The sequence below is a fragment of the Ursus maritimus genome, unplaced genomic scaffold (genome assembly GCF_017311325.1).
Source record: "Ursus maritimus isolate PB19 unplaced genomic scaffold, ASM1731132v1 scaffold_2, whole genome shotgun sequence".
Taxonomy (NCBI): Eukaryota; Metazoa; Chordata; class Mammalia; order Carnivora; family Ursidae; genus Ursus; species Ursus maritimus.
This window is the reverse complement of record NW_024424452.1, coordinates 41,203,670-41,216,572: the sequence shown is the minus strand read 5'-3', so window position 1 is coordinate 41,216,572 and position 12,903 is coordinate 41,203,670. Positions and strand designations below refer to the sequence as shown.

The window sequence follows — 12,903 nt, the reverse complement described above, 5'->3', positions numbered from 1 at the left end:
CCCCCCCCCCCCCCCCCCCCCCGCTCGTGGCTCCCGCCAGGCGTGGTGAGCACCCCGGCCGGAGGGCCCTTGACGGAGGAGGGGGGGAGCGGGGGGAGCAGGGGTGCGGCGCGGGGACTGAGGAACGGGCCAGTGGGCAGGGCGGGAGCGGTGCGCTGAGCAGAGGCAGCTGGTCCAGGCCTGTGTCCAGACTGCCTGGGCTCGAGGGCCGTCTCTGTCCCCTCCTAGTCTGAGCTCAGCAAGTTCGTTGACCTTGCTAAGCTCGTTTCCCTGCAAGTTACACGGCACTCGTGGCGCCGGCTTCATGGGTTGGTGGTGACGCTAGAGCGAGCGTGCATCTCGGGTACCGCGTGTGCTCAGCCGGTGCCCCTGACCCTTCCTCTCGAGGGGATGAAGACTGGGGGCGGGGAGAGTGGCAGGCTCTGGGTATCAGACGCCACAAAGGATTCTTTCCTCCTCCAGGATCCCCAGAAAGTAGCAGGTGGCCGGGGTTACCTCTTCTCCATTCCGAATCTGGTCCCTAGACACTGAGTGCTCTGTGCCAGGCCTGTCCGTACTGTAGGCACTGGGGTCACAGCAGCGAACAAGATCGTCCTTTCTCTTGTGAGGCTGATGCTTGGGGAGCACAATCCCGGTTCTGCGCTGGGGCCTGCATAGCTCTGAGCGTGCTGTCCTCCCCGGGCTGGACGGCAATACCTTGGCGGGGGGGTGTCTGGCGCTGAACCATGGCCCACGTGTCTCTGCAAACCTTGAGGGTTTTTCTTCGTCCCAGGCCATCCCCTTCCCCACAAGCTGCAGGCCTCCCCGCCTCTCTGAGCACCCCTTCCTGCGGACGTGGCACGTGACAGGCTCACAGCAACTCCCTTCTTTGCGGTCTTAAAAGCAGGCGTGTTCTATTAAAAAACAAACCTTTTGTGTTAAGGCTTCTGTTGCTGTTCTATAGAGGAAAAGACATAATACAAAGATAATCATGGGGAAATGACACAGCTTTAAAACATGCTAGTTTTTGCAGGCATTTCCTTTAGGTTAAAGCTCCAAGACTCTTCCTCAGGGGCAGGGAGCACCTGAGAGCCCCATGCGGGTGGTGCTGGCCCCCAAAGTCACGCTGCCTGCTGGGGCTGCCCCCTGCGCTGCTAAGTGGCACATGTCCACCCTGGGGGCTCATCCCTTAGCAGCAGCGTGGCTGTCCCCATATTGACATCTGCCATCACCTATCGAAAGCTTTCTGTGTGCCAAGCCAAGTTGGCCCGGGATAGCTTATTCGGCCCTGGGTGCAGCCCTGTGAGGGGCCCTTACCCTCTCCTGCGCTGGGTGTTGGAGTGCAGAACCACAGAAGAGGGCTCGTCCCTGGAATTGGGCAGACCGGCTCTTCCTTCTCAGCTGCTGTGGGGTGCGGCGTCTCTGCAGGCCTGCTGGGTCCAGTGGCCGCTGCTCCTACTCGGGGATGCCGGCATGTGCCTGGGTTAGGGACCCATCTTTCCTGGGGTTCCTCAGATTCTCCCTGCGGACGGCAGAGGCCCACATCTCTGAGCCGCTGGCCCGGCCGTGCCAGAGCCTGAGGGTGGTACAGCTCTCCTCTTCCTGGGTCCAGATGGGTGCCCATCGCCCACCCCCAGCAGAGGGGGCATCGCAGTTCCAATTCCAGCCTGAAAGGCTGTTCCCTAGGCTTGGTTCCTATAGTGACAGTGCTCCCTGTCCTCGCCAGTCTGCCGGCGGGCCTGTGAGAAAGTGGCCTTGGGTTCTGCCCGTGTGCCTCCCTCTCTCCTTCCTGCACCTGGGTTTCTCCAAGGGGATGTTCTAGGCGTTTTGGACAGGGCTGTTCTGTGCAGGACTCTGCAGGGCCGTAGGTACATCTTGCACAACCATAGTGTAATTATCACAACTAAGATGCAGCAGTACCGTGAACCATAGATTTTATTAAGATTTTACTAAATTTTCCACTGACATGTTTTCTTTTTTGTTTGTTTTAAAGATTTTATTTATTTGAGGGGCGCCTGGGTGGCACAGCAGTTAGGCGTCTGCCTTCGGCTCAGGGCGTGATCCCGGCGTTGTGGGATCGAGCCCCATGTCAGGCTCCTCCACTATGAGCCTGCTTCTTCCTCTCCCACTCCCCCTTGCTTGTGTTCCCTCTCTCGCTGGCTGTCTCTATCTCCGTCGAATAAATGAATACAATCTTAAAAAAAAAAAAAGATTTTATTTATTTGAGAGAGAGAGTGGGCAGGAGAGAGAGTGAGAGCACGAGCAGGAGGAGGGGCAGAAAGGGAGAGGCAGTCTCCCCGTTGAGCAGGGAGCCCGACTGGGGCTCAATCCGAGGCCCTGGGACCACGACCTGAGCCGAAGGCAGACACTCAACCGACTGAGCCACCCAGGCGCCCCTAATGTCTGTTTTCTTTCCCAAGCACATTGCGTTGGGCTTTGTGTGTCTGTGGTCTGCTCCAGGCTGTGACGGTTCCTCAGTCTTTCCTTTCGTGACCTTGACACTTGTGAGGAGTATCGGTCAGTTACTTTGTAGCGCGTCCTCAGCCTGGCTTTGTCCAGGCATGTCTCGGCCGTGTGTTCTCGTGGTTGGAATGCGATTATACACCCGAGGTTAATGTTGGAAAGCACCACTCCGAGGATGTCACTTTGCCCGTTAAAGAGCCTTTGGTCTGCGGCCCCCCCCAGATCTTTAAGGATAAGTCTCCATCCTTAATCTCATCTCTAGACCACCTTAGGGAATGTGGGCTTCATCCAGAAGACAAGGGAACCGGCAGAGGACTTTTAGTCAGGGCCACAGCGCACACCAGGCGGCATGTGGCTGCCGGCAGGGAAGGTGGCCGGGGGTAGAGACGGGCCGGGGAGGAGGGGGTGGGGGGACCCAGCTTAGACCGGGGTCGCGCAGTGGAGGTGAAGGGGAGGGGCAGTTGGCAGGACTGGGAACCGAGAGAGGTACAGTCACAGCTCAGCCTCCGCCTTGCGCACACGGTGGCTGCTTTCCCAGGTGGGGGGCCGCCGGAAAGGGAGCAGCAGCTTTGGAGGAGCAGAGCGGGCTGGCTGGGCTGGCGCTGTAGATGGGGAAGAAGTCGGCAAGTGGATGGTGTGGGAGGTGGGGTGTGCGGGGTGGCAGCCCCCCGAGGCGCGGAGCGGAGGGCAGGGCCGGAAGCCTGACGGCGACTGTGCGCAGCTGGCTCTCCGTCTCCGGGCCGCCTGGGCCGGCGAGAGCTTCGGCACGGGTCCCAGAAGTCCTTCTCCACCAGAGCAGTGGTTTTTCTCCCGAGCCTCCCGCTCCCTCACTTAGCGGGAGCAAGAAAGCTGACTTCACATGAGGGGTTCCTGTTTCAGACCCTGGGAATTGCTCTTGGGTAGTCTCGTGGTCTCTGGGGAAATGGCTGTGGCCCCAGCTCTTGGTCCCAAGCGTAGCACGTGTTTTGCCTCGTAGGCACAGGAGGAGGCCCGTCGGAACAGGCTGATGAGAGACATGGCCCAGCTGCGGCTTCAGGTAGGCAGTCGGGACCCAGCTGCCCTGCTCCTGATCTGCTCGTGGGCCAGACCCCACCGGCAGACCCTCCGCTCCAGCCACTGCCCCTGCTCTGTTCCACAGCCCCGTTCTCTTCTTCCAGGGGCCCCCCACTCTGTTCCCCTGCCTCCCCTACCCTGTTCTACTGTGCCCCGCCCCAGCTCTGTTCCGTCTCCCCCCTTCCACGGCGGCCTTCACTTTAACCGGATCACCTCCCAGACTGCCTTCTCTTGGTCATTCCCTCACTGAGCCTCGATGCCCCCTTTCTGCCTTCCCTGTTGTCTTTTCCTTCTTTTTCTCTTTACCTTTCCTTCTTCCTGCCTCCCTTTCCTCCAAGGCCCTTGGTACAAGGAGCCCCCTGTCCCCCTTGGCAGCAGGAGACACCCGAGAGCCCTCTTGGGTTCCAACCTTCCTGCCCAGGCTGTAGGGCCCACGCAGCCCCATCCACTCTGCTCTCTCTCCCCAGCTCGAGGTCTCTCAGCTGGAAGGGAGCCTGCAGCAGCCCAAGGCCCAGTCGGCAATGTCTCCTTACCTCGTCCCTGACACACAAGCCCTCTGCCACCACCTCCCGGTCATCCGCCAGCTGGCCACCAGTGGCCGCTTCATTGTCATCATCCCAAGGACAGGTAGGCATACTGGGGAGGTAGAGGGGACAGGGCGTGGCTAAGAGAGACTTGGGGCTTGTGATTGAGAAGTGCTCCCGGGGGCCCAGTTTCCACACCGTGGCCGCGGTCAAGTCCTGCCCTCTTCCTAAAGCTCAGTCACTTCATCTGTGGAATGCGTGTGACAATCTGTTAAACTCTTGACTCAACAATTAAGGAGAAACGAGAGAAAAATGTAAGCAAACGCACTTGGTAAATTGCCAGCTCTGTTGCTCACAGAAGGTCATACTTTGGAAGAGCTCTGGGAGACATATAGGAGCCCGGGTCCCTGCTTCTCCTGCAGCGGGTCCTGGGGGATTCCTGCGAGCTCAGACGCTCCCTGCGGAGCCGCGGGCCACAGCAGTGCCAGGGAGCCCCGGGCCACAGCAGTGCGAGCTCACCTGTTCCGTCTTTCCCCACCCCACCATGTCTACCAGTGATCGATGGCCTGGACTTGCTGAAGAAGGAACACCCAGGGGCCCGGGATGGGATCCGATACCTGGAGGCAGAGTTTAAGAAAGGGAACAGGTGAGTGTGGGCCTAGGCCTCTCCCAAGCCCCGTGTCAGGCTCCCAGACAACAGTATCTGTTCCTGGCTTCCCGCGGGTAAGACACACGCTTGCAGCCCCTGCGCGCTGCCGGGGTTGGGGGCAGGGAACAGAGATGTAATTACAAGTCAGGGTCTCAGGTGTGGATGGAGGGTGGTCAAGGGGGGGACTGACCTGCTGTCTCTTTGCCAGTGGGACAGGCACGAGATCAGCATCAGCAGGGAGGTGGGGGCAGAGTCCCCAGCTCCAGGCTTGGGCTCCTTTGCAGGAGTTCCTGCTGTTTTGGGGTTGGGCCCATGATCAAGGGTACCGGGGTGGGAGTCGTTCACCGCTGCAGCCAGCCAGGCCTGGCAGGTGGTGGCATGCTGGTGCTCGGGCCGCGCTGGCCCTCCCTTCTGGGCTTTGGGGCTGGCAGGGCAGCAGTAGATGGGGAGCTGGCTTTGCTCCCCACCCCCCGCCCCTGCATCTGCCTGGCCAGGAAGCCTCACAAAGCCTGCTTGTTCGGCCCTTGTCTCCAGAAGCCCTCACTTGAAAAGCATCTGCCGCTCCTCCCTTCTCAGCTCCTCCCCCGGGAGGAACCAAAGGATTGATGTTATCAGGGGGGAAAGTGAGCTGGGCTCAGTAGCCAGGAAGCTCCTTTGAAATGGCTCCGAACAGAGCTGTGGTGGGAGAGGTGCCCCCTGCCCCCCGGGCCACAGCGAGGTGCTTTGTGGGAGGCGCCCCGCTGCCTCTGACCCCCACTTTCCCTCTGCCCCTGCCTCCGCAGGTATATTCGCTGCCAGAAAGAGGTGGGAAAGAGCTTTGAGCGGCATAAGCTGAAGAGGCAGGATGCAGACGCCTGGTAAACTGCCAGCCCCACGCTCCTGGAACCTCGCTCCTCTCCACGCGCTCCCCGGGCCAGCCGGTCCTGCAGCAAATAGCAGGACCAGCCTGGGGCCACCCTCAGCCCGCCAGGGCCTCCTGCGCATGTCCCCTTGGAGGGAGTGAGAAGTGGCTCCAGCCCCAAAGCCCCTATGACCCTGAGATGCCGGGGCTTGGTGTTCTCGCTCAGTGTCCCTTTGCCCACTCCCCGCAGGACACTCTCCAGTACTGGCTTCCAGAACTGCTGCCCCTGGCTGCCTGGTTTCTCTAGCTCTCTCTCCCGCTGCCCTCCCTGTCCCCAGCTTCCCCTGTGCCCTGGGGGTCCTGGCGTCCAGGCTGCGCTCATGCTGGGGCTTGGCCCACATCCTCTTCCTCCATACCAGGACGCTCTATAAGATCCTGGACAGCTGCAAGCAGTTGACTCTGGCCCAGGGGGCAGGTGAGGAGGACCCGAGCGGCATGGTGACCATCATCACAGGCCTTTCCCTGGACAACCCCAGTGCACTCTCAGGCCCTATGCAGGTAGGTCCGTGAGGTGGGGCAACAGGTGAACGGGCAAGAGGTGCCAAAGCGGACTCCCTTCTCAGACCACACCATATGCTTCCACCACCCCTTCCCCAGCCCTGCAGCGGGTCTCATCGTTCAGGAGGTCAGGCCCTCCCCCATCAGTCGCCCTCCCCATTCCACAGGCAGCCCTGCAGGCCGCTGCACACGCTAGTGTGGACATCAAGAATGTTCTGGACTTCTACAAGCAGTGGAAGGAGATTGGTTGAGATGGACCCCCAAGCCCTGCAGTGGGGCTGCATCCAGATCTCTCCTGCCCTCCCTGGCAGCCAGGACCAGCACCTGTAGTCACCCCACCACACGCAGACTCACGCACGCACGCAGGAAGGAAGCCCAGCTGCACACAGGCCGCAGGGAGGGCCCGGGAGCCACAGGGAGGGCCCAGAGCCGGCTGGGAGGGCGGGTCCCCCTGTCGCCAAGACATGTCAGGAAAGCGAGGGAAGTGCTTGGAGCAGGAGAGGCCTGTGGGCCCCCAGCCAGCCCTTCTGCCTCAGCCCCCCATGGTCCCCAGGGGCAGGTGGCAGGCATGGGCGTCTGCGTTCCATTGGAGTGGTTTGTGGACCTCTGAGGGGAAGGGACAGCGGAAGGGCCCCTCTTCCTCACTCAAGACGCAGGGTGGTTGGTGCCAGGAGTCTGGAGCCTCCGGCGCCGGGGGAAGAATTGGGTAACACCAGGCGTGTGGGCGGTTCTCTGCAGACCCTTCCCCTCCTGGAGAACCACCCATCCCCCTCTCCCTTGGCGCAGGCGGGCGCAGCTCTGGAGCCTTGGGGACTCTTCCAGAAGAGGGGCCTGGAGCTGCCAGCACCAGGAGCAGGGCCAGGGCTCACCCCCGCCTGCTGCTGCGGGCGCCGCGCACCCAGCCGCCCCACTTTGCTTTTGCTCTGCGTCTGCCCGGCTTCCAGGGCACAGAGCAGGCCCCTCTGTCTGTCGGCAGTCTGGCCCGCGGGCCAGGGAGGGTCCCCGGCCCACCAGCCCCACAGTCGGGGCGCCTGTGTGGGGGCAGAGCGCGATGCTAGGAAGAGGAGGGGGAGCGGTGTGAGGCCACCAGCCCCCTGACAGTCTGGGAGAGGCCTGCGTGGAGGTGGGCAGCAGAAAGGAGAGGCTCTTAGAGCTGCCCGGTCAGGGGCCTGCTGTCCTGGGGGTGTTGAGCACGGGGCTCGCTTGCGGGTGGTGCGTGGCGAGGTGAACGTGGGAGCCAAGATCATGAATCGTTCAGGGCAGGGGGCGGAGCAGCAGGCGTGGGCTGTGGGGGAGGCTCTGGCCAGGAACGCCTTGGCCCCTTGCCCTGGGGCTGGCCAGGAGCTCGCTGGGGGTCTCGGCTCTGCTGCCCCCCACCCCAGCGCTAGCCTAGCTTCCCAGGCTGTTCTCAGAGGAAAGCAGGCTTCTTGCCTCCTTCCTCTAAGCGAGTCTGGGACGGCCTGGGGGGGAGTGGGGTCACCCCCACCCCAGTCGCTGGCAGAGACGGAGACTAAAGCATCACTTAATAAAGAGCCCTCGAAGCCTGCCCCTGCCTCCTGGTACCATTCTGTCCGGGTGTGTTGGGATGGTGGCGCCTTCTTGCCAAAGGGGCGTCTCGGAAAGCTTGCGTTGAGGCGAACCCCTTGACGTGGGAAGCAGGCAGCTCGGGCGAAAGCTCCGGGCAAGGTTTTGTGGAAGACACGGTCGAGTGCAGAGGCCCTGTGAGCAGCTGGTGCCTTTGCGGGGGTGCTGGGTGGGGGCGCTGGTGACGCGCTGCCTCCCGCTGCGTCCTCTTGGTGGGGCTGAAGCTCTTCTTCCAGGGGCCACGGGTGGGAGCACGGAGACCAGCCCCTGGGGCCTCAGCCCCTGTCCCCCGCAAGGACTGGCACGTCAGTGTCGGGATGAACAGGCATGGCGGTTCCCTTGTTCGGCCAGCATTTCCTACAGACCTTCGCTCTGGACTGTGCCCAGCACCTGGCGCTAAGAGGCACCGAAGTGCAGTGACGAGTGCTTGCTTTTTTTCTTTCCTTCTTTTGCCTCAAGTGACATTTATGACAAGATGTCCATCCCTTGGCTCCCTTCCTTCCCCCCTCCTATCCTCTTCAGGCCCCTGGACTGAACCCTGGGGAGGCCTAGGTAGCAGGACAGCCCCTCAGATGAGGTCAGCAACATCGAGGGGCATCTCCGTGGAGGTGCTGTAGGTCTCAGGGCGTCCTCTTGTCTGTCACCCTGTTAATAGCCACACCCTTACGGCCAGGTTGCCCACCATGACCAATTCTGTGGATAAGTTTCCCCGTTGGTGGGAAGGTCCTGGTTGACTATAGAAACCGGCCACGCGTCAGGGCCCCTGGCCTGGTCGGGAGGGCACGTCGGCATGAGGGTGCTTTCTGAGATCACAGGTCAAGGGTTTTGATTCCCGTGCCTGGCCCAGCAGAGGCCGTGCTCCCGGCAGAACCCAGACCCCTCGCGCAGCCTGCTCTGAGGAGGGCTCCGCATCACCCTGGCCGAGGCCGGGCTGGGGCTCCAGGCTGTTGTGGCCGGTCTGATGCCCGTGGGCTTGGGTCAAGCTGGAGGGGCTGGCTGTGTGCAGGAGGCCGAGTGAGCTGCCTGCTAATGGGGCTGGGCCACCCCACGCTGCTCCCTGGGGGCTGGACAAGGCTGGGATTGTTCCCGGCTCCCCTTTGTCTCACTCCCCGCCCAGGCCTGGCCTGCCTGCCCACCACTCTCTCCCTCCCGTCGGCCTGGAGGGCAGGAGCCTGGGACTCTGCCCGAGGAGCCCTGGGCCTGCTGACCCACCGCTTAGGAGCACCCGCCAAGCTCTGGGTAAGGAGCTCACCTGGGGCATGACACCTGCTCTGGGGGACCAGAGGTAAAGCACCTGCTCCAGCCCCTTCCTGTTTCCATGGCTACGGCACACAGTCCTCGGGAGACCCTAAACCCTACCGCTAAGGGAAGGGACCCTGAAGGGACCTAGGCTCCGGCATCGTCTCTCCCTCCCGTCCCCCAGGGAGGTGGGCAGCACGCAGGGTGGGTCAGACCACCCCCATCCCACTCCTCGGAGGGGCGGGGTACCCGGGAGGCCTCATCTAAAAGCTCAGGCCGAGCACAGGGACTAAAGACCCGGCCTGCCTCCGCCCAGCAGGGTCCCCAGCACCCAGCTCAGAGGCGGAGGGCCTGGCCGGAGCAGCGGCTGGGGGTACCCGCCAGCGGCGTGAGGTCCAGAGTGCCCGGCACACACCCCGCCACCGCTGGAGGCAGGAAGAGGGGTGGGGCGGACCTGTATTGTTGCCGGGATGTTTTGGCCGGGGAGGGGGAGAGTCTTATTCTCCCTCCCCCGGGCGGCTCCACCCGCCCGGCTGGCCCGGCCCCTCCAGCGGTGCCAAGGAATGTGCCTGGGAGAGGCGCGGGGGGCGCAGCGGAGCCGCGGCCACCGGGAGGCAGCGCACAGGTCTGGAGCTGAGGGGTACGGGGCTCAGGAGGGTCGGGGACCCCCGGGGCACAAGTATAGCTCTTTGAGAAGAGCCAGACACCCCCCTAACTCGTTGCCCCTACCGCGGCCGTCTGGCCCCTCCAGGAATTCCCGGCGAGCGCCATCAGTCCTCTGTGCTCAGCCCCGGCTCCGTGGGCCAAGGGGCGCTCCGGTGGGGGGCGGGGGGGTGCGTGGGCGCGCTCTGCACTGACCTCCCTGACTCAGGCTTCTCCGGAGACAGAAATCGGGGCCTGGGGACCCGGATCCAGGGGCTGGGGCTGCTAACCCAGGCCTCCCTCGGGCTGGGGAGCACCGTGCACTCAGGCGGTCCCGTGCTGAAGCTGAGCAGCCCCTCTGGGGTGGGGGCGGGGGCGGGGAACGGAAAACTCCGGGCGGGACGGGGGTCACGTGGTATGAGGACGGGCAAGCAGCTCCCACCCACGCGCGCACGTGCGCGCACAGCCCATCCTGGGTCCCACTGACCAGGCCCGCCCTGGACGGGGGTGAGAAGGAGCCTGTGGATGGGGCCAGACACCCGATGCCCTCACCCCGCACTTTGTCTCTAGGTCACGGCGTGGAGGTGCCGGGCCACCATGCTCAGTCTCAAGCTGCCCCAACTCCTTCGAGTCCACCAGGTCCCCAGGGTGAGGGGCCTGACCCACCAACTCCCACTCCCCAGGCTACCGACTGACTGGGGCAGAGTCCTCCCTTTGAGCAACTGGGCGTGGGTGTGGGGGCTCCTTCTTATCCTTGCCATCTTATCCCTGCCATCCCTCTGTTCTCTAAGGAACGTGCTAGCGACCCCCCCGCCCAACCCAGAGTCCCCTTCTTCCCCGGAGCCCCACCCCGCCCCTCCGCTCTGGTCCCCTTCCCGCTGCCTCCTCGCTTTCTCCCCTGCTCTTCGGGTGTTCGGGGCCCGCGGTAAGAGGGGGGTCGGATTTGGTTTGGCTTTGGGGCCCATTCTCTTCCACGCCGCTTGCAGAGACCTCTCACGGAGGGAAAGGGGAGGGCCCAGTGACGCCCCTCCTGTGTCCCACCTGCCCAGGTGTTCTGGGAAGACGGCATCATGTCTGGCTACCGCCGCCCCACCAGCTCGGCCCGGGACTGTGTCCTCAGCTCCTTCCAGATGACCAACGAGACGGTCAACATCTGGACTCACTTCCTGCCCACCTGGTGAGCGGCGCCCGGAGGGGCTCCTCGGGGGCAGGGGCTGTCCGGCCCGCGGGGGCGCGGCGAGTGGGCGGCGGGCCTGAGCACCTGCCCTCCGCAGGTACTTCGTGTGGCGCCTGCTGGCGCTGGCGGGGGGCCCGGGCTTCCGGGCGGAGCCGTACCACCGGCCGCTACTCGTCTTCCTGCTGCCCGCCTGCCTCTACCCCTTCGCGTCGTGCTGCGCGCACACCTTCAGCTCCATGTCGCCCCGCGCGCGCCACATCTGTTACTTCCTGGACTACGGCGCGCTCAGCCTCTACAGCCTGGGTGAGCCCTGCGGGGCCGGGGCGGGGCGGGAGCGCCCCGGGGGCGTGGTCGGAGCTCTCCGGGGGCGGGGCCAGGGGATGAAGGGGGCGCTCCGCGCGGAGGTGGCGCGGCCGGGGTGCTGGAGGCGGGGCCGGGCGCGGGCACTCCGAGGGGGCGGGGGCGCGGCCTTGGGGCCTCAGCTCCAGCCCCGCCCCCTTTCTCCCCAGGCTGTGCCTTCCCTTATGCCGCCTACTCCATGCCGGCCTCCTGGCTGCACACCCGCCTGCACCAACTCTTTGTGCCTGCCGCCGCACTCAATTCCTTCCTGTGCACCGGCCTCTCCTGCTACTCCCGGTGGGTTCTCCGCCAGTGCAGCAGGGGAAGGCGGGCGGACAGGGCACCCCCAGACACACTAGAGGCCAGCAATGGCGTACCTGCGCCTCAGACTGTTGACCAACGTTAGTAACAATGGCCCCGGCTTATGGAGGCCTCATGGGGTGTGGCTCCGGTGCGCCAGCACCGTACCCGCACTGTCTCCTTGAATTCTCACAGCCACCCTCCAGGAGACCGGTGTATACGCCCTCTTCACAGATGCGTCGTTTTCAGAGGGCTCGAGTGCCCTGAGTCCTTGTACAGCCACTAAGCTACCGTGACATTCCATCTTGGCCAAGGACCCCTGTCCTTCGCTGAGCACCCCCGGAGAAAGGGCGGTAACCAGCCTTTCCCTCCCGCCTCCCAGGTTCCCCGAGATAGAGAGCCCTGGGCTCAGTAAGGTCCTGCGCACGGCTGCCTTCGCCTATCCCTTCCTGTTCGACAACCTCCCTCTCTTCTACCGGGTAAGGGAGCCTGGCGCTCCTGCCCTCCCTGCTCCCCAGGCCCTCGCTCCCCAGGGCCCTCCCCACCAGCTCTGCTTGTCCTCTGCCAGCTGGGACTGTGCTGGGACAGGGGCCCCGCCTGTGGGCTGGAGGCACTGAGCGCCAGCCACCGCTACCACCTCGTCTGCGCGCTGCTCACGGGCTTCCTCTTCGCCTCCCGCCTGCCTGAGCGGCTGGCCCCAGGACGCTTCGACTACATTGGTGAGAGCTCGAGAGTCCCGTCCAGGGAGGGGTGAGGGGAGACAGCGTCCAGGGCGCAGGTGAACAGAGTAATGGGGTATCACAGCCAGGGAGCGTGCCCCGGGGCCAGGTCGCCCCCTCCTCAGGTAACGAACCAGTAGCACCTGGACCGGGGCCTATGCGCATCGGCCGTCACGCTCCTCCTCGGGGCAGGTCTTAGTCCCAGTTTAGGGGAGCAGCCCTGGGAACGGGGTACTTGCCCTGAGCCGCCCGCCTCCCCACAGGCCATAGCCACCAGCTGTTCCACGTCTGTGCCGTGCTGGGCACCCACTTCCAGCTGGAGGCGGTGCTGGCTGACATGGGATCTCGCCGCGCCTGGCTGGCCGCGCAGGAGCCCCCCTTAGGCCTGGCGGGCACGGTGGCCACGCTGGGCCTGGCGGTGGCCGGGAACCTGCTCATCATTGCCGCCTTCACCGCCTCCCTGTGTCGGGCCCCCCGCACCTGCCCCCTGCTGCAGGGTGGCCCCTGGAGGGGGTGTGAAGGCGGGAAGGCAGTGAGGGCCCATCTCTAAGCCTGCCCTGGGGGAAGGCAGAGGCCAGGCCCTGGAGCTGGGGAGGAGCCAGGCAGGGGCCTGACGAGCGAGCGGGCGCATCGGAGCCTGGAGCCAGAGGGGCTGCGGAGAGGGCAGAGGAGAGGAGGGGCGGGGAGATGCTAGCGGCAAGGGGGAGGGTCGCGAGGGGGCGCTCGGTGAGGCTGGGGCAAGTGCTGAAGGTCCGAGAGGGGCAGTGCGTGTGTCCAGGCTGGAGCTGGCCCCCCGGCTGGAGGCTGGGGACGGGGAGGTGCCGGGGCCCTGACAC

The 12,903-nt window shown here is 64.3% G+C and overlaps 2 protein-coding genes across 9 annotated transcripts in view; both read left to right on the top strand.

The window, feature by feature from the left end:
- The window catches only part of SMG5 (SMG5 nonsense mediated mRNA decay factor), a 26,384-nt gene extending 18,771 nt beyond the window's left edge, over positions 1 to 7,613 (top strand). For 3 of the 4 annotated variants that reach the window (XM_040635793.1, XM_040635794.1, XM_040635792.1), the window contains exons 17-22: positions 3,419 to 3,478; positions 3,963 to 4,122; positions 4,575 to 4,665; positions 5,451 to 5,525; positions 5,929 to 6,067; positions 6,235 to 7,613. In XM_040635793.1, the coding sequence (XP_040491727.1) occupies positions 3,419 to 3,478; positions 3,963 to 4,122; positions 4,575 to 4,665; positions 5,451 to 5,525; positions 5,929 to 6,067; positions 6,235 to 6,318 (609 nt within the window). In that variant the 3' untranslated portion in view covers positions 6,319 to 7,613. Of the gene's footprint in view, positions 1 to 462; positions 1,952 to 3,418; positions 3,479 to 3,962; positions 4,123 to 4,574; positions 4,666 to 5,450; positions 5,526 to 5,928; positions 6,068 to 6,234 lie in introns of those variants that run through there. The other variant, XM_040635795.1, reaches the window with a different exon arrangement.
- A 1,163-nt stretch (positions 7,614 to 8,776) lies between these two features.
- The window catches only part of LOC103668688 (membrane progestin receptor delta), a 5,798-nt gene continuing 1,671 nt past the window's right edge, over positions 8,777 to 12,903 (top strand). The window contains exons 1-8 of one of the 5 annotated variants that reach the window (XM_040635796.1): positions 8,777 to 8,890; positions 10,103 to 10,180; positions 10,582 to 10,709; positions 10,807 to 11,012; positions 11,219 to 11,345; positions 11,731 to 11,827; positions 11,917 to 12,067; positions 12,331 to 12,885. In XM_040635796.1, coding sequence (XP_040491730.1) covers positions 10,130 to 10,180; positions 10,582 to 10,709; positions 10,807 to 11,012; positions 11,219 to 11,345; positions 11,731 to 11,827; positions 11,917 to 12,067; positions 12,331 to 12,617 — 1,047 coding nt within the window. In that variant the 5' untranslated portion in view covers positions 8,777 to 8,890; positions 10,103 to 10,129 and the 3' untranslated portion in view covers positions 12,618 to 12,885. Of the gene's footprint in view, positions 8,937 to 9,480; positions 9,531 to 10,096; positions 10,181 to 10,518; positions 10,710 to 10,806; positions 11,013 to 11,218; positions 11,346 to 11,730; positions 11,828 to 11,916; positions 12,068 to 12,330; positions 12,886 to 12,903 lie in introns of those variants that run through there. The other 4 variants (XM_040635798.1, XM_040635797.1, XM_040635799.1 and 1 more) reach the window with 4 other exon arrangements.